This window comes from Empidonax traillii, unplaced genomic scaffold (genome assembly GCF_003031625.1).
Source record: "Empidonax traillii isolate 1590-97213 ecotype Southwest subspecies unplaced genomic scaffold, ASM303162v1 scaffold1053:size215182, whole genome shotgun sequence".
Lineage (NCBI taxonomy): Eukaryota > Metazoa > Chordata > Aves > Passeriformes > Tyrannidae > Empidonax > Empidonax traillii.
Window position 1 is genome coordinate 31,291 of NW_020956246.1, and position 20,863 is coordinate 52,153.

The window sequence follows — 20,863 nt, forward strand, 5'->3', positions numbered from 1 at the left end:
ATCGTGGTTTAAAATACAAATTGGAAACCTGGGAACACGTTTTATTTATAGTAAAATCTAACCACATTTTAGTGGGAGTTTGAAGGAAGGCTTCCACCTAGTGCTATTCTCATTAGTGCTGCACAGCCCCACATACGCTCTAGAACACAGCATCTGGTCTACAGAAGTGGAAGGCATGGTAACAGAATTAAGTGGAACCTACACCAGTCACTCTTGAAAGGAGACTCAAGAGCTTCCCAAGCAGTGGCACCAATTGCTGCTGGTGCCCTTCCCAGGTGCGAACAGCGACCCGTGTGGAAATGCTTAGGAAAATTTTAAAAGCCTCTTAGCCGGAATGAGAACTGTACTGGAACAAAAAAACCCCAATCTTTTCTTTATATACAAACGCACAAGATTGCACAATTAATTAAAAACAGTTTCGAACATTTAATAAAATCTCATCCTAGAAATCCAACTTTTGGCCGTGATGTCCCCAAACTCTCTTCTTCGTCCAAAATCTTCTGAAGGGCTATGTGCAGTGACTTGCCTACTCGTTGTCCTGTCTGCAATGCAAAGAAAGCAAAACAAATCTGAGACATATGCTTATTAACAGGAGACAACTCTTACGGAACACTTCCTTTTGACAAATATTTTCCCTTTGATGATTCATATACACCAGCTGGTATCACCAAAATACGCTTTTAATTAAGAAAAATAATGGTGGTGGAAGTTTCATTTTAATTTGATTAAGTTTTGGAAAAATGCACCCATAAAGGCAGTGCTCTCATTCATCAGAGAAGCATTCCATGATCATTAATACCAGATCTGTGCACCGCTGGATCATCCAGGAATACAAATTAAATTCACATCAGGCACAAGCACATACTCAAATTAGCCAGCACACAGCATGAAGCAATATTCTAGCTGCCAGAGGACAAGAGACACCTGACCAGCAGAGAAGCCTACTAACAGAAAATTCAGTGAACTCTTCTGAAGGTGCTCAGAATCAGCAGAGTGAATTTAGACTAGCTCAACACTGTGTTCTATGGCCAGAAAAGTGCTAAATGCACAATGGCTGCATCACCAAATCAGTCTGTGGGCAGATCATTCATATGACTTGCAATTCTTTACTGTCCAAGGGGTTAACACAATGTCTTCCTTACAAAAGTAAACTCCAGCAGTGGAAAACCATCAGGATTAGCTCTGACACCAGCCTCTACTCTCTTTCCCCCTACCCCCCCACCAATTGTACTGTGGAAGCTACAGAGCAAGGAAACATCGGGCAATGCTGAAATAAAGATCTTAAGGCAATGGTGCCCATTAAAGCTTTCCCAGGGTTCCTCTAAATGATCTGAAATACAGACTCCATACAGAGATCAAGAGAGCCCACCTATCCCTGAAGAGCCAAAGGCAGGTTATATTAAACTGAGTTTGTTAGCTCCTGATCTACGCAATGAAGCCTAGGCCTGCCATACAGCTGACACAAAGCTCTCTTTCGCCTGATAGTGACAATTATTGAGCCACGGGTGCACAAACCTTAAAATAAGATACATTTTTAATTGAAGAACCAGGTGACAGAACATGGCCCATGGTACCAAAGGAAGTTTGGGAAGAGCTTTGATGCAGCAGGGTAGCTGTCAATCCTAGATACTATGAGTCATGCTAAATAAAGGGGGCAATAAACTGTCCCAACAGTTCTGCACTAGGACAAAGATCACTGCAGCAATCTGGAGTCCCAAGTAGTGATATACTTTCTGCGTTCTACTCCTCAAATGTAGGACAATGTCACTCACACCAGGTCAAAGTGAATGGGAACTGTGCAGAACTTTGGTATTGACACAAGGCTATTGGTTTCTTAATCCTGCTCGCCTCTCTAATGGATCAGATCACAAAAACTTAGGAAAATAAAGCCTAATGCTGGCAGCTTCCCAAAACTTTCCCATGAAACTCCCTTACTAAGAGATATGCCCTAGAACGTCTGTTTACTACAAGGCAGGGAAAGCTGACACTCTGACCTGCAGCCAAATCATTATGGAATGGAGGTGTCAAACACGGGTTATGCATCTTCTCCAATGGATATTCCCAGGCCTTTTTGTTTTTCTTGGTATCCTAATCAGGCTGCTGAGTTTAGGGCAGGGTCAAGCAGATAAACTCTTGACTTTCCAGAAAATATATTGGGGTTTTTTTGATCAACTTTCTCTCTTTCAAACTCCTCAATATTCAGGAGGGAAGGCTTCTTCCAAAGCACGTGAAATATGGCACAAGTGATCAGCTTAAGCTTGTAACTCCCTGCACCAACAAGCAGGGACAAGTTCACTAATGTTCTTCGCAGAATAGGATGGTTTGAAGATTTCCCATGGTTACCTTCCATATGCATCTCTGACCAGTGTTTAGAAGTGCATTACATAACCCCAGGCACAGCCTTTGGTGGGGGGGGATACTACGGAACTGCAGAAGTTCATTTCCTGTTTAGGGCTCAATGTAGAGTGAAACTGGTGATCAAAACAGAAGCTCCATCAAAGCTTGGTGCAGGGAATTGGCACTGAGGCCAGCTTCTTCATGAACCTGTATCTAACTTAAGCACCAATCTCTCTAGCAGCCCTAGACCCAAAACTTCAAGTTTTCTATGACATTTAGTCAGCATTAGACACAAAATCCATCAAGGAAGACACATCAGATGCCCACAGGAAGTTAGGTTTCTTTAGGGTGCCAGATTAGAGATAACACCTCTCTATCAAGATAAGGGAGAAAGCAACATCTCTGAACACAAATGAAAACCCCACTGGTACCACCAAGATTAGCACTCTGTATTGACATCATGACACAGTCAAGTGCCATATATACTTAAGCACATAATTTCCACTTGAGACCAACTATTGTCAAACTTGGCTCCAACTTCTGCATTCCTCACTACAGCCAGGCTGAAATTAGTCCTGTATCTCTTGGAAACAGAGTCAGCCTGAAGTATCTAATTTTCATCCTGATTTCCAAGCTCAAAACCCATTTCTGTCTCACGCTCAAGGCCAAACTCAGGCATGAGAATTTACACTGCAGAACATATTTAAGAAGAGCCTGAAGAAAGATTTAAAATGGAATTCTTACACGGATGTGGACAAGATCCAGATACTAGTATTTTTAAGAAATAGGGGCAGATCAGAAACTCAATGAAGAAGAAAAGAAAAACAGTAAAATGAGAACAGTAAGCTTATAATAAAACAAATGAGTTGTGCTGGAAGAGAACACCATGCACTAGCAATTCAAAAACACCATCTCTACTTTTATAGGGACTATACCATGTTAGGTGTTTTGCTATTTCAGTTTTTAAGAGAAACTATAAAAGAGGGAACACGTTCTTCAAAAATACTCTCAAAGTTTATCAGCTTAAGCTTTACTGCCTTACAGCTGTGAAGTATTCACCTGAAACATATGTGAGTACCATACATTTCAGGCACCTAGAAGTTTTAGATAACATCCATTCACATTAGAATTTTTTTCAAAGAAACCACCTGTGACCTTTACAAAGTCCCTTGTGCACCTCATCAAACCATCAAGATTTCTGCTATAGAAGTCCTTACTGCAGCTTTCCATATACACAAGCTCTCATTCATCCAGTATCATCCAAGACAGTCAGCTGCTCAAAACTCCTTACCTCCATCATTTCAAAAATACTCTCGGGATCCAGGCTACCTTTCCCCACTTTCTTCATAGAAGTGAGGGCGCCTTTACTGGTCACAGAAATAAGCAGGCTTGCCAAAGAACAGGCTTCTTCCTGAAGGGTAGCATCCACCACGTGCCTATATCCAATCTGTAAGTTAGTGACAAAATGATGTATTAATTCACAGTTTGCTAAGGCCTTCCATTAAGAAGTTAACCTGTGAGTGGCAGCTTTGTTAGTTATCTACAGTCTCATATCCTAATATCATGTGGCCTTTTTAAGTGGTCTGAGACTGACTTGATAGCACAGTATTTAAACAGCCTCTGACTCCAAACTGTGTACATACACAACAGAGGTGAGATAACCATGTCACTACTTCATACTGTTTTCCTCTCTACTGTCTTTCATCTATATGAAACTCCCTATTCCCATTTCCCCCCCAGCTCCAAGTGTGGACTTTGCTCCCCTCTAGGTGAAAATTACACATCCCGAGACTCAGATGAGCCCTCACTTCAGCAATGGCCTCTGCTATTTATGCAACTTGCTTAAAAGAAAGGCCACACAAACTTTCAGGTAACTAAGCAAATCACTAACACTTGCAATGGAAATTGCAGCATCCCTAAAATCAACTGTGTTAGCTGTGTGCTACATATGGAAAACCTGTTTGAAAGGGAAGGCACGGTACTGCGCCCACGAAATCGGAGTTCTGTCCCCAGCAACAAATACTCATCACGTAATTCCAGGCAGATGACACAACCTCTGCCCCCCACAACAGCCACTTGTTCTAACATACTGAAGTATCTGCTGCTATGTTAAGCAAGGAGCAGATAAAAAACAATAAACAATTCTTCTGCATGCAAGAAGATGCGTATAAACGCATCAAGTAGAAACCCACAAGTCAGACCTGCAAAAAAACCCCCTTAATCAGTAAAAGTTCTTTCTAATTAGGAGGTCAAAGACAAACAAATATCTACATAGTGGACACTGACCGTTTCTGTAACACAAATATTATCTCTAGGGAAATAATAAATGGCAGGTGATACTAAAAGAAACTGAAGTTTCTAGGCAGAGGGTCAGAAATTTATCATGCTCACTTTGCTCAGCGTGACAATACAGGGCACCTCCTCTACATTAAGTCGAATACAATCGTAAGGGTCATCCGACAGCTCAATCTCTTTGGTGCCTTCTTCATCCTCCAGAACACGCACTTTGGGTATTCTGTGGAAACAAAACGTGCAAAATCATTGCCAGAACAGATAACAAATAAAGCTGCTATACAGTCACAACTCCAGGAAGTGCCTTTTCTTCTAAATGAGGCAAAATGTTTAGGAAAAAAATCCAGAATGTGATCAAAGTATTAACAACTCACTCTCCAAGACTAGGAAGAAAACACTGTAAGTGCAAAGACATTTGGATAGGATCATCATATTTATATCACTCAGACCATCAGATTTTGAGTTGGTTTTTATCCTATTATGTGGGGAGAGATTCTTTTGGAATTTGCACAAATCAGGTCTGAATAATTCTTTGTACTTCTGCCTGGATGTATAGGAGAGAAATTACCAAGACTGAATCCTTTCATACCGTGGTTCCCAACTTTGCAAGCAACAGTAAAGTCGACAGAATTACAGTAATTACATTCCTTGGCAAAGCTGTGACATCAGTAGCAAATACAAGTAGTAAAGCCCTTCAGGAAAGAGCAACACTAACTAAGGGAGACTTGGGGTAAAGAGAAAGACAACATTAGCAAAATCCTTTCTCTTTAGCGAGATGGAAAGATTGGGAGGATATTCTCATTCTTCCAGAAGCCAGAAGACTCTTCTGTTGTGAGGACAGATATACAAGGGATATATAACATACAAGGACAGAGCAGGAATAAAAACCAGGCAGAAATCCAAGAAATGCTCTCCTCTCAGTTGTGAATGATGAGCTCCCTCACAAATGAACTAGATGGGCTCCTTATCAGTGGTACATATATTGTATTTGTGACAGACATTTAATGGGAGGCACTTTTCTTAGCATAATGAATAAAATAATTTAAAACGATTTAGTAGAAGATGGTACCTCAAGCTGCCAAGAACATCAGCATCTTACATACCCTCATTTATCCAGGTGCCCGTTAGGATGGAAAACTGATAGAGAAACTTTGCATTACTGGCCAGTAAAACCCCCCCAGCTCCCATACTACTTTTTTTTCCTTTTTTTTCCACATATTTGCACTTGAAAACAAAATATTTCAAGACATCCCCTGACAGCTAACTTCAGTAACCACAGTCTGGTTTTATATTAGTACTTTTACAGTAGCACTGTGTTTATAATTAGACTCTGGAGGTTACATTCTTTTATGCTGTCTCTAAGAAATCTCTTCTTTTGGAAGAGGAAGAGATAGGGACTGATTTGATGAACATTTCCCCTACCAATACAAAGTGACATTTTATTGTTCCCTGGAAGAGTATGTTAGTTATTAGTTAGCTAAATAATATATTAGTTTATATATATTAGTTTAATATATTATTATATTATATTAGTTAGCTAAAAATCTTAGTGGCAAGTACTTCACAGCAGCTAACCCTGCTCCAGTGACAACAAATTCCCTACAGGCCCAATGGCCTGGGCCAAGCCAAAACTAAGACTTTGAGTAAGCAGAACAATTGCGAAGTGTACTTTTTCCTGAAACAAAACTCCAAATGCTTTCAAACTCATTAGAAATGCCTCGAAGCCTATTTTCAAGTACAAAATATTCCATTAAAAATGGACGGAATAAAGTCACAAGGTGACTGATCCTCAAGCTAAGCAGGACAGTGGACAACACTGGGAAAACAGCCTAGTCAAGAAGTGTATGTGCCAGAGCAGTGTTTAAAAAACAAAGTAACATTTCAAGAAAATCTGTGAGATTAAGCAATTTTTAACTCCATACTAAAATAGCCATGAAACCAGAGCAGTGTTTGGTCTGCAAGAAAAAGTTGCCAGAATTAATACCTGAAAAACGCTTGCAAGGAGCTTTTTTGGCCAAGCACAGATGAAAGAGGTGTAAATTAGAACTTTTGCAATGGCAGAAAGATCAGACACAAGCATCGTAGTTGCATAAAAAGGGAGTATACGGACACAGAAACTAGGAAAAGGGAATGTAGCACAAACTATTTCCAGAACATTGGAGATTTCCTCTCTCAGCTTGTGAATATTTATCTTAAGAAGTAGCTGTACATGTTTACTTTGCAGCTTTTATTTTTCTATTTTGATTCCTGCAACTAATCAGGGCAGAAATCTGTACAGCGAGACTCCGTCAAGTAACAAACAATGCTGTTTTCTGTGTGCTGCAGACCCAGATTTCACAACTGCAAAACCAGTTCTGCCCTTGCAAGCACGCATCAGTTCTGCCTCTACCGTGCTGTTCGGCAAAAAACCGCGATATGGGCAAAGCTGTTGTGTTATAAACTCTGTGGGTTTTGTAACTTGCCTAGTTTCTGCAGCCTCTGTGGCAAGTAGGCACATTCCACAGAACCAAGTTTAATGTCCTGACACAGTAGCTAATATTGCATATTTTGCAATATCTACTTCCATCGTGAATAAATCCATCCTTAAACACCTTGGAGACGGGTAAGAAGAAAGTCGGATGCCTGCTATCTTTTGCACATGATCTTGATAGGGCTTTTAGAACATGGTGAACAATACAAACCTGCAAGGAGCAAATGTTCCCCCTAAAACAGTCATATTGTCATTGTTCCATGCCTGAAGGGGATACAATGAGTCACGCCAGGCATTCAAAGGATTTATATCCTGCCGGTCTTTTGTAAAATTCCTTAAATCACGATTTTGCATTTACTTAGCTCTAAAGAAAAATGTGTCCATAGCTATTAGAGAAATGCTTAGAGCAAGATTTTAAAGATGAAGCTGAAGTTTTCAAATGCCTATCTGAATATCTAAAATTTTGTAGCTTCAAAGAAAAACAACAGCTTGAGCTCTCTGCTCATTGTTTCAAGGCTGCAGTCAAGGCTGGCAAAGATCTGGAAACACTTCTAATGAAAACCTGGTTGTAAACAAAGTATGAAAAGCAAGTAAGACTCAAAGAGGGACACACGTCAAGCAAAGTTCAGAACACTTAATCTGAAGCGATTTTCAAACTGACGTCTTGTTTGGACAATAAGACTTTACAGAGAACGGGAAGCTACTCTTAAATGGCCTCGTGTCGTCAATCCAAAGAAAGTTAGTAGCTACCAAGGGAAAGTGAGAGGAATAGTGAAGGAGGACAATAGGTTTTCACTTTGAATTTCACCTCCTGACTTTCTGATCTTTTATGAGATTAGATGTATGGCTAAACTCAGTAAAACAAAGTTTTCACAGGTAAAAAATCGACAGGGCTCTCCATTATGTCATCCTGTACCCCACTTTGATACAATACCCAACTTGAACAAGACTCTGAATGTTTTCTCTAGATTACAGATTATATAAAAGACACAAGTTGGCAGAAAAATGAACAATAAAGCAGAATCATCAGAATAATTACACCCTCCATGTTGCCCATATTCCCAAAGCAACATTTTTTTCTACTTGCTTATTTAATTCATTACTTTTTATATGATCGTCTCTCTTTATTCTGGTTAAAATAAGAAAAAAGACCCAGTTATCTTATAAATAAAGTATGTGCCTTGGATCTGCAAAACAACTTACATGGTAGTAACTGTTTTAACTAACTTTTGCATCCAGGCAAAACCACAGCACTTCTTCCCTTTAGTGTACTGCCAACTCCTTTGTGAGCCATTACATTAGTGACAGTATTTCTTAATGTTATAAAAACAATCTACTGTTAAAAGTTACTGCTGAGAATTTGATTAACATGCGAAATTTCTCAGCAACATATACAAGTTCTGGTCTCAGATGGATTCTTCCCTCACCCTCTTTTAAAGTGTTTATGACCTGACATACTGCCTGTCTTCAAAAGCATATTTTCCTCTTCTTTTTGCACATACTTTTCCAGATCTATTACTGTGCCTGATTCCCTGATAAATAAGCCAGAACCACACTAGTGGCTTTAGCAGATCTCTAATGCTGAAGAACAATTTGAGATCCACTTTTAAAAAATTCATGCTTGTAAGAATCTAAGTTTTGCACCTCTTCCAGCTATTGCTGTCATGTAAGTTTTTTAGCAAAGCCAATCACTAGCTTTTTTTCTCAAGGGTGCTACAATACTCTGTACTCCCTTCCCACCTACAGATAAAGAAGATAAAAACAATAGCAAAAATATGAGCGAAACTTACCATTAAAAACCACACAGAGGATCTGCATCATTCATTCTACAGATTTTGGTTTTCCATTCTTTGAATTAAAATGCATGGATCAAAGTTCTTTTAAAGACACATCATTTCCCCCTCACCACAGTTTCTCACTATCATCATTAATGAGAATGAAATCAGAAGTGGAAAATCAAGGCTAGTTATAAATCAGTAATCACACTGACAGAGGGCTTCCTAATCAAGAGCATCACATATCAGTTAATACTTCTTCAAACCCACAAGGCATCAACACAAAGTCCTCCAACTACCTGCAACAAAATCTCAGGGTCAAGACATTTTTTTTTCTGGATCTGGCTACAGAACAGAGGTTATACTGGGAACCTGACTACGCATACAACCACAATGCAATATGACACTTGATTATTAGAAACTGAACTAAACATTAGTTCATATGACTTCCATGAAAATGGACTGCCTTGTATCTGAATGCAAGCTGCCTTGGATATTTCTTATTTAAATAACTAAGCATTAAAAATGCTTTGTTCACAGAGAGTACTTCTGTTTCATTTCCCATGCCACTTTTACTCACATGAAATGAGATTTGTGCTTTACCTTGTGTTAAAGAGAGCTGCCTTCACTGCGATAGAGATTGCATCAAAGATGTTCCCACCACATTCCAATAACTGAGGAGGAAAAGAAGAATCTCTTTAAAAAGAAAATCAGACTAGTGCCTTTAAATTAAGTCTTTATTTTATTTAAACCTACTTGAAAAGGAAGAAAATTAATAACCAGAACAGGTTTTTAAAAAACAAAGTTGTCTTTAAAGCCCTTCCATGAAAAGAAACAGATAGGAAATTAAGATTTCGGCTAACTGCATTATACATGCAAAATAGAAGAGTTAATACACTTTGTAATAAAATTAATGATAAAATTTAATAATAGAACCTGAAATGAAACCACCTCTGTTCTCAATCTTCTTGTGCTAAGGCTCTGAACTAGACTATGACCAGAATACTCTTTATAAACCCATCACATTCATTCTTTAATATTAAATCAAATCAGTCGATTTTTTATACTTTATTTCAAAGAGGAGCCTTTTTAAAATATCAGCTGGACTAAACCAACTGGGAGAATTGCTTTTAAGGAAGCAACGCAAATTGTCAATGAGAAACACAGTATGAAAAGGTAGTTACAGAAGTTATAGTTACAAAGGCACACTGTGATTTATTCTCCTTAAGGAAAAGAGCCACCATCAGGTTTGTCTTGTAGCCGAAAATGATCCAAGGAAATCCTGATGTCAAAGCCTAATTCAAGCGACAGTGTTATAAAGCACGTGAAGTGTGTGGAGGGAGTCTAGCTTAGCTGCTTCCCATGAAGATCAGGAGAACAACAAAGAGAACAGCAGCACTGCACACCAGGCAAAAAGGCAGGGCTCCCAAAACCACAATACCTTCTATAGGCTGCCAGACACCTCAAAGATGTGTTTGTCCACAGCTTATTGTTAGTTCTCTATGAGAACACACACACACACAAAAACACACACACAGAGTAAGCATTTGAAACTTCTTTGGAAGGAACATATGGACGCTTCTCCATGACATCAATCTCTGCTGGATGATGAGAGCAAAACAAGTTCTGCAACGCTGATTGCATTGACTGTTCTTCAAAATCTATTTAAAAATGAGATAAACTCCCGCACTGGGACCAAATCATAAATCAGCTTTTCTGTAAAGACAGTTTCTTTATGAAGACAGACTGAATAGTGTAGAAAGAATGATAAAAAGTTGGAATAGAAAGCTAAATACAAAGGTGATTAGATTATTTCTTCACAAACAGCTGCTGGATACAGAGAGGTTAACCTGCCACTTTCAGTCATTATTGGATTTTACTGGATAACACAATAAGCCCCACAATATCTTTGTTATTAAAACACAATAATGGGATATGTCTGCACTGTTGCTAGGTTTGTGTTCAAGTTGCTATTCTAAAACCTTATCTGTACTACAGAGGTGCCTACAGGCTAGGAACACAACCTGTAACAAGCATGGTGCAAGAATTCCTCCACAAAGAAATGAACACTTTTCTCAGCTGAAGCACCTTGCATTAAGATCTCCCCTGCCGTTTATTTAATTTATTTATTTATTTATAGAAATAAGAAAGTCTGCACATCTGCGAGTTATGGGAAGCAAAGGATTCTTTAGGAAGGACTGCTTTTAATTAACTGATGTACAAATAAAAAAGTTAATGGCAAAAAAAGATAAAACGCTGCAGACCTTGTCTTATTCAAAGAAGCTTTTCTTCCAAAAGGACAGACTCCTAACTTAATTTTTTATCAAACTAGGGGGGAATAGAAAACATGAGGAAATCCTGAGAAGTGCTCAGTAGTGAACTGCTAAAATTTCAACAGAACCTACTGCACCCTCCCTCCCCCCCAGCACACTACTGAGTAGGGAACAATAAGAGATTGCACACTTTGATTCTCCTTGCTCAGCACGGCAGACTGCTGGGCCAAATTATGTGGAGAAGGCTGTACACATATATCAAACCCACACTCAAAAATGCCAAAATCTTATTTCTGACATCAGTGGCTTAGAAAGGGAAACAGAGAGAGAGTGAGAACAAGCTTACATTTTAGTGAGACTGTTCTCCACATTCACGAGCTACTACTTGGAAGTGGAATGCCTTACATTATTAAGAAAGAATGCATCTATTATCTATATATGTACCTATCTATTAGGTACATATTCTTGACCTTTGTCACATATCTCACTTTGTCCATATTTCTGCTTCTTTGTGGTGTGACTGAAATTATTTTCTTTCCAGTCTGTACACAATTACAGCAAGTCCCAAGTACACTGACCACCAGAAAATATTTGAGAGATGTTCTTCATCTTAAAAGCTGCGTGACCTTGCGAAACACACCATTTTCTCTTCTGAGGTTGCATATGTCAAATTTTGTTTACACACAGGAGCTGGATATAGATGCATCAATCAAAGGGCACATGGTTAAATTGAATAGCGTGAAACTTCCAGGTTCACAACACTTTTTCTGGGTTTTTGTCTTTCAGAACAAGACACTTCCAAACAAGTACCTTCCCATCTGACCACAAACTACCAGTATTTTCAGGCTTATGACAGATTTAAGGGTTATTTTCCCTCTAGCTTTGTGCAACACAAACACCAATGGAAACAATTTCCAGGAATTCTGAAGGAAAATACCACCCAAAATACTCTCCAGGAGCATTGTTATTATAGCTAGAATCTGTCTCCCTCAAACACTGAATAATATGACTTGCACCTCATATTAGCCCAAGTATCATACTCCCACCAGGTACTATTAAAGTAAAATTCCAAAGGAATGATTCAGCAAGAGCAGCTTCAGCAAAATCTGTAGGTATCAAGCATCTACATTAAGTATACACTACCACATGTGATACATATCTTCCATTTAGAAAAGGAAATCTTACAACGACCTTAGAAGTGTGAAAATACAGACACCTGAGGGGGGGAAAGAATGGGGATGAGGCAGGCAACAGAATAAGAGACAAATGTTAACAGTGTCTTCTTCTAAATGTACCAGCAGCTCTTCAATGGCTCACACAAAAAATCCCCGCAGAATATAACATTAAAAAGACTCATCAAGTTCAGTCGTGATTATGAACCTACAACAGATTGTTAATTGGCACTGTAAAAAAGCTAAATGTAAAATCCCTCACATAACACAGGTCCTGATGTTCATAATTCTCACACAGCTACTAGCAAGAAAATACCAAGGCTGTTATTCTCTGTAGTTGTGGACAACCAGCAAATCTGTCTGGGAAGAATCAAACAATGACCAATTATATCTCATGTAGAAGCTATACAGAACTACTTCTGCACTAGTCAGCTTTATGCAAGTCTTTGTTTATGCTGTGTTTATGCAATGTTAAGCAGTACATTGCTTAAATAAGCACAGCATTTAATATTCTGTACCTCTGTTTGTAATTACCCAGTAACTAAAGGCCCCAGTGTGATTTCTCAGAACTAACACTTCATTCTCTATTAAACCATGCCAAGCTCCAATAAGCTGGTGACTTGGGCTGTTAAAGCCCTCAGCAGTGGCACACACTCAGCTGCTCTGTGCGTGGACTGTCGCGGTACGTACCGTATCTGCCATAATTAGGCTAATGGTACTGCTTTTTAAACACCTAATGAACTAATTTTCACATTTATTTAGGTATTAGTCTAAATGTTCCTGTTCCGTTTAACAAAATCCTGCATTTAATTTTCCTGGCCACACAGCTTAACATTTTGCAAATCATTTATAATAGACACTAATGGATTTCTGTGAGTAAGATCCCTCAACATACTTTCACTTCCAAATTTGACAAAGAGAAACTCAGTTTTGGACCAATAAGAATTGGGAATAATGCTCAGGAGAGTCTGACTTGCAGATTTCTGTTAAAATCCCTGTGGCAGAGTGGTTTAAATATGGCATAGTTTGGAAATCAAGCTGCTACATGCATGAGATTTGTATGCATAAAATTCAGTTTCCATTTCTTAATGGGAACAAATATTCAGTTTATCTTCTACATTCAATACCTGTATACAACTTCCACCAAAAAGTGCCTAGGTCAAATGTAGCTTTTGCCAGAAAAGTTTCTACTTTATGTTACTGAACTAGTACTGATAATAGTGCTAAGAAGCAGATAGGATGGGCAGTTAACTTAGGGCTAACATATATAATACTAGTTTACATTCATTAGAACAATACATTTGCTGTTGCAACTAGCTTGGGAGAAAAGTTTAGCCTTCTTCAGTGATTTTCATCTGTGACAGATTTGGAGTATTCAGTGTTTTATCAGCTCTGCAGTGGAGCAGCAGCATCAAGAAGAGCAGAAAAAGAGCAAGCTGGAAACAGTGGTTAACTATTATAGGCAGATTCACAAGAAAATGGCCATTCATTTTGTGAAACATTATATCACATTATGAGAAGCTTTTTTTATAAGAAAATACACAAGGTTATGCTAAGTCAGTCTCCGCCTTAAAAAATCTTGAATCTTAGTTTTCATTTCCTTACTTACCAATACATCAACATAGAGAACCCAGCAGTGCTCTCTGGGATTAATGCAAAGGGATTTCAAGTCTACACTGTTCTCGCAGCTAAATACTCTGTACAGTGTATTTGCTATATCTGTGCCAAGTTCTTCTCCTCCCCGGCCTTCCAATTCAGGAGAAGCGTTTGAAGAACTAGATAAAGAAAGAAAACATACTTTCACTTCTGAAGCAGCCAATACCCAAAGAACATTTCTTAAATACAGAGCATTAAAAATATCTAAGGATTTATTTGTATGAGAATAAGCATCCTATCTGAAAAGAAATTATTCCTGTTTTGCATATGAGAATGTCCTGATGCAGATAATATACCGACATTTTGTTACAAATACTGATACTATCTAAATTCCAGCGCTATCTGCAGTTCCCAAGTTGCAATGCTAAAGTTGGTGAATTCTTTCTTAAGCACCGCCATCTTCTCTCACCTCAACCCTTTAGAAAAATAAAAAAGCGAGAGAAATCTGTGCTAAGTTCAGAACAGCTAACAAGACAGTCTGGTGAGAGTTGAATGTTAAATTATTAAGAGGGTGGCTAAGAAGAAGATGTGATGATATGACAAGTAGAATACACATTTCTTTTAAAGTAACATGACTGCCTGACCTTAATTGGTAATTTCTTTACTGAAGGGTACTGTATGCTATCAAGCCCCTTACAGAAAGCAGCTCATTATTCTCAGCAACCAGAGCTTATGGAGAGCTGCAACTAAAGAACATATTTTCGAGAGGAGATCTGACAGAAGTCTCTGGTCTTCACTTCCCTGATTCCAACCTAACTAACTTTATTTATGAGTAGTCATACAAGAAAGTCCTTAGGTACTGGAGCCTTGTACACAGCTAAGAACAAATTTCTAACAATAAAAGAAAACAGGTCTACAAAAAAACCCACCAAAAACCCCCACACCAACCCAAACCAACAAATCAAAAAAAAACCCCCAAACAACAAAACCCAAACCAAACAAAAAATGCCTCTCCCCCAAAGCACAATAAAATAGAGCAGAAATGTCCAGAGATGCATTTACTGCCAAGTAATGAACAAAGATTCTGAACACAAACTCTGGTTTATAGAGAGGAGAAGAGTATTCTCAAGCAGTGGACCTGTAGCAGCATTGCAAATGTTGTTTTAAAATAAATCAGTCACACCTCTCCCAAATTAATTTCTCATTGCAGAACATAGGAAAGGAAGTGGTTCCACAGAAGCAGTTTCGGTATGTTCCAAATCTGTAATACTAAAGCCCTCTATTTTCCTGGCTGGGTACTTCCCAGTGCCAACTTGTCCTGCATGTTCTGTGTTTATATGCTGATACAAAACCTTAGCTTTTCTAACAGGCACACCAGGAGTACAAAAATAACAGCAGAAAACTAAGTCGTGGAATAGAATCCCTTCACCTTAAAAAGAAACCCAAAAACTAACTAAAGAGTCACATTATCAAGGCATGACCTAAATCATCAAGTGAACTGTATCAACAATACTGCAGAACCTCTAAGCTTATATATGATTACCTACTATTACTCTTACCTACAAGAATTACGGTGATTCTCCCAACTTGTTTTGCAGTTTATGAAAACTCAGAATACCAGGAAGAGCTACTGGATTTTATAAAAGTTATCTGCTGCTACTGTAAATAGACAGCACCATACATGCTTAAAAAACAAGGAAAAGCATTGCTGCCAATCAAGCACTGACCTAGGCTTCCACACAAATAAGCACTGCAAGTATGACACACAATATTATTCACAGTTGTATTAATATCAGCCACTGATTTTATAAGATCATATCACATCTGAGTATAACTCAGTGCTGAGTCAGGTCTTCAGGTTGTATTAAACGAGCCCTTATCCATGGAAGCAGCTTTTATGCAAGTTAACTAGATCATTCTGTTTAAACCTTTCCGTTTGAAGCACAGTTATGCAAGCATTATGATCCCTACGATAAGCCGAAAAGAATTATACAAACTTCAATCTATGCCTCGTTACTATTTCTAAATACAAAGTTTTATCAAATGTTGTATTTTTTGGCTGTAAGTGGACACTGACAGCGAGTAGCAAGAACGTAACACTCAACTGGAATATCATGTTTCACTGCATCTTAATTCCATCTTAACACTTCAGTTCCATGCAATCAAAGCAAAATAAAGAAGTAAGGTTAGCAGCGTACTATTATAATAACTATATGGTAGATACTGCCACCTAATGCCTATAGATTATTACAGTAATATACTGGGCAAAAATTGAAAAGGGGTTGTCTAACATGATAGAAAGAGAAAATTCAAAAAAACTTGGTTTATGGGGCATACAAAGAACTTAGAAGTGGCACAGAATTTCTACTCCCGAACGAAATGTAACTTTCAAGACTATCAAGATCATTTTAGTGTTACATTGCCTAACAATCAAGACTCCTCCTAAAGAATAATGATGCTTCTACCACAGATTTCTGCTCAATTTCAAAACTCTTGCTGTTAGCAGAAAAACCTTTCTCTCACAGTAGTTAAGCACTTTACACCTGTTGCTTAGGCCATTAATATACTGTAATCTACAGATGGACACACTTGAACAAATATGTTCCTAATTCCACAAACAGAATCAAATGCATTCAAGGAATTCAGATGTCTGCTTTTGTTGTTGTTGTTGTTGTTATTTCTTACAGTTAGAAAATGGTAACTCAGAACAGCCCCAAAACTCAAATGTGAGAAAAGCACACGTAGCAGTCTTCAGCATCAATGGCCAAGATGAATGTCCTCTCCAGTAATGATGGGCAGTAAGGATATCACAGAGGACATGGACTTCATCTATGATAATTAATTTCCAGGCTCACAAATCAGTGCCCGAAATATCATCCCTTCCAGAGACTGGCATTAAAGTCTATCTCAAAATGTGACTAAATGTGCTTCTCAGATTTTAAGTAAAGGACTCAGAGCAGAATAAAGAGAAACAGAATTCTGGGGCAGAGAAATATATCTAATCCAGCAAGTGATTATTTTAATCAGGAAAAAAAAACTATGGAAGTTTGGGGAAATAAGCAATTTAAGATAATAATCACTGCAGTCTGAGTTTCTGTTATTAGTTTCAGCAACATAAAAGCCAAGTAGAACACAGACAAACTTCACCAGGAGATGCAGGGTATCCAACTATGTGCAGTTACTACCACCCAGTGGCAGCCTGGAAAAGCATCAGAGTACTAACAGCAGCTCATTTCCCTTTACACAGAACAAGCTGCCTCCACTTCACATTTTGTCTTTTGGATCTTTCTGGAGGCTAAAGGACACCTTTCCCTGTAGCACAAGCATGTAAAAAGTGACTACACTTCTCTGAAGTTTGGGCTTTTGGTCTGTGTTATCACAGAAATTAACAATTACCGATTTCCAGAACTGACAAAATCCATCCTGCACAATATTGCTCCACATCTTCCACCTTACGAAGCAGAGATTAACACTTAGAAAATACAACCTAACGTTAATGTAATGAGTTGAAGTTTTTCTAACATTTATTTACATATGCAAAAAGTGTCACAGAATTGCCACATGTCCCCAGCCAACTTGTTTTAGTAAGGAAATGTCCCCTATATATTTAGGATATTTCAAGCATGAGCTTCATAAAGCAGTCAAGCTCAGATCCCCTGTAATAGCAGGACCACATTCAAGATCATCTTCCCACCTGGTATTTTTTGAATAGTAATCGCAGACAAACCATTCATAGGTGAGTCCTTTCCTCTACAGTGCACAAGGTTTCCACAGTTTACTAATACATCATGAGGTACAGAGGTAGTCTTAGACAAGGCTGCATGATGTGACACACAAATGTTAAGGTAGATGCAGCCAGTTAGGTTAGAAAGATTACCAGATATAAATTTACTTTGTAGCTATCATATGTTAGTTTTACCAATAGTATATTGGTTTAAGGTCAGAGTAGAAACATTTTCTATTTATAATAAAAAGAAATATCACATGCAAAACAGCTACTTGACAGTGCCAAGGCTTTAATGAGAGGTTCCCAAAACACATTATTTCATAAAGAACAATTTTCAGGAAGTCTGCAAGACGTGGATAGTCTCATAACACTGAGATGTCACTATGCTATCTCCGAGCAACCAGAAAGTAAGAGTTCTCAGTTTTCTTCTAGTTTCCTTCATAATTTGAGCAGTATGAAGACTGTAAGGATAAACAATAGTGCACTTGTAGCAAAAAAGCAAGGAATATGATTAAAACAAATACCATTTTAGTTAATGAAACACAGATTCTCTGATAAATGCATAACTAAATTTTCTAATTAGCTTTTGCATCTCAAGTTCATACTGGAGATTTTTCTTTTTTTAAACAAATGAATTTGAACAAAACACACTTCAACCTTTTTTCCACTGCTTTATCAGACAAAGCAAGCAAACCTTTAAGTACAGTTAAAGAACAGTCTCTAGCAGTCAGTTCTTTTCTTCTGGAATATTTACTTTTTTTGAAAGAGATTTTCTCTATTCTGTCATTGTAGAAACAACAGCTGACACTGTAGTCATGAAGTCATGTTAAATGCATCTGTGATTGAACCATTACTCTTTCCCAGCTGCAGTGATGCTATGCAGTTTGGGATTGGTTTCATTCTTTAACTCCCATTGATTTGCTTATTTTGGGTCTGCAGAACCAGCATAAAGTTTCTGAACATTCACTGCTATAGGGATAGTAAAATAACTTTTTTCTCTTACTCAGACTCCTACCGGAGGTTAGTGGAATAAAGGTATAAAGTTCAGAAGAATGGCAAGATCTGATTAGTCATTTATTCCAAATATTACATCTATTTAATTTTTTTCTAATATACTAACCAGTCAACAAAGAATTCCAGGTAACCTTCATCTGGTTTCTCTAACTTTGGTGTCCCCATTTCAGCTTTTATGCCTACCAAGACATCAGTGTCTCCCTGTTAAAACAAAAACATATCACACAACTAAAATTATAGTTACAGAACTACTTGTTTAATTTAAACGTCTATAGTAAGCTTATATTTCTACCTTTCAGTTATCTGATTGTTCTATCAGAGTGAACTTAAAATAATATTGAATTTTTTAAAGAAGGAAAGGCTTTAAAAGAACAATATTAAGCTTAAGAAGATTCTTCAGATAGTTACCATACATATTAACTTTCTCTAAGTTAAAAATACACTCTTAATATCCAAGACTACTTCTGTCATTTTGGTTCTGGAAACAGCTCTTACTGCAGAACCACTAAAATATTGCACATGACAAAAGTAATTTCACTTCACTCTAAAGTAGTAGAATTATTTTTTTCCCAGGGATTAGGCACAACGGTGATTTGATTTGAGTTTTCAAGATTAAATGTCAGATCAATTCAAACTAAAGGCTGTCCAGGCACTTCATGGTAAATCCAGCTCTGCTGGATTTTTTTTTTCATCATCATGATAATAGTTAAGCAAAAATGCATTATATGTCCTGTAATTATTTCCTTAACCCATAGTTTCAGTTACTGCTATGCACACACACAAATAACCTCAGCTTATCTTAAAACCAGTCACATAAACTAGAAACTTCATCAGCGAGGCACACAATCCCTAAGAAATTTACCTACCAGCTTCACTCTTGCAGACCCGCTTGTGTTTGATACAACATCTGTTTCTACTTCTGCACATCTGTAGTCTTCACAGCCGCGACCATCCACACGCAGGTCCTCCTAAGCATGGCAATCATATATATTGTGCTTAAGGGAATCAGTAATGAAAAGTTAAAAAAAAAAAAAAAAATTCTGTGACTCGAAACTTTCCTTCTCCTATACAAACCAGCAGTAAAAATGATATAAAAGCATCAGCTCGTAGTTTCATCACAGACTTTTACTTAAGACTACATCAGGCCTTTCCTGGGATGCACAAGTTTTGTACTTTTATAGCAGTAATTAGGGCCCAGCAGACAAAAATATCCCACTGGCCTTCCAAATGTTTTCATGTGTATTTCAAAAACGGGTATCGTGCATCCTCTGATACTATACACTCGCCTCCATAGAAATAGGATGCTTTTCGGCAAAATTCAGTAAAAATACAGTCCTTTTATCACCGGCGTTTCTCCCCACACATCCTTCACTCTTCCTCCTTGGTCCACTCACGTTCCTTTGCTGAGCAGCAGGCTAAAACTCTACTAAACGGCAAAAACTTGAGAAAGTGCCAGGGAAGAGGTGGAAAGAGCAAGGAAAAAATAGGTAAAGGGGGACAGAAGTGAAAGAAACCAAACCCACGTTCTGCTTCTCAGCCGGCTTCCCGTTCTGACGCTCACCGTGCCCGGACGATTACCACCCCCGAGATTCGCGTCCAGACACCGCGACGGAGGGCTCCCGGCCTCCCTTCCTCCCCGGCCTCCCTTCCTCCCCAGCCTACCCTGCAGCTCGCCCCGTCCCGCCCCGGTACCTGCACGCCGTGCACAATGTAGAGCTTCTCGGCCTCGCTCAGCACCACGGACGCCATTCCCGCCGCCGCCCCCGGGCCGCAGCTGCGCAGAGCCGCTCCCGCCTTCCCTTCCTGCCTTCCCTTCCTGCCTTCCGCCCGGGGAGCTGCCGGCTATCCACAGCTGCTGTCCCGCCAGCCCAGCCCGCACCGCCACCGGCACCTCGCATCGGCTGGAAGGGACCTCTGGAGATCACCCAGCCCGACCGCCCTGCCAAGGCAGGGTTACCTCCAGCGGGTGACACGGGAGCGCGTCCAGGTGGGTGTGGAGCGTCTCCACGACCTCCCTGGTCAGCCTGTTCCAACGCTCTGCCGTCCTCAGTGGAAATAAGTCCTTCCTCATGTTGATGCGATGCTTGTGTTTTAGTTTATGGCTTTTGCTCCTCGTCCCCCTCCGAGAAAGCGAGCCTTCGTGTTAAACCAAACAGGCGGCGCCTGCCCGGTGGTGCCCTCTGCCAAAAGCTCCCGTGGAAATGCCC

General features: G+C 39.0%; 1 protein-coding gene across 1 annotated transcript; it reads right to left on the reverse strand.

Annotated features, from left to right (window-relative positions):
- Positions 1-402: 402 nt before the first annotated feature.
- Positions 403-20,457, reverse strand: EXOSC7 (exosome component 7). Its single transcript, XM_027904401.1, has 8 exons — positions 20,349-20,457; positions 19,523-19,624; positions 18,763-18,857; positions 13,929-14,094; positions 9,478-9,548; positions 4,729-4,852; positions 3,629-3,784; positions 403-542 (listed from the first exon to the last, which is right to left on the reverse strand). Exons 1-8 carry the CDS (start codon positions 20,403-20,405, stop codon positions 438-440), a joined length of 876 nt encoding a protein of 291 aa, XP_027760202.1. The 5' UTR covers positions 20,406-20,457; the 3' UTR covers positions 403-437.
- Between the last annotated feature and the right edge of the window lie 406 nt (positions 20,458-20,863).

What these genes read in the sequence shown, in the direction of transcription:
- EXOSC7 (XM_027904401.1), bottom strand. Translation starts at nt 20,405, where the DNA reads ATGGCGTCCGTGGTGCTGAGCGAGGCCGAGAAGCTCTACATTGTGCAC. An exon ending in GGTCTGCAAGAGTGAAGCTG is followed by an intron (nt 18,858 to 19,522) that starts GTAGGTAAATTT and finishes TTGTTTTAACAG; the next exon opens with GGAGACACTGATGTCTTGGT. An exon ending in CTGGAATTCTTTGTTGACTG is followed by an intron (nt 14,095 to 18,762) that starts GTTAGTATATTA and finishes TTCTTTATCTAG; the next exon opens with TTCTTCAAACGCTTCTCCTG.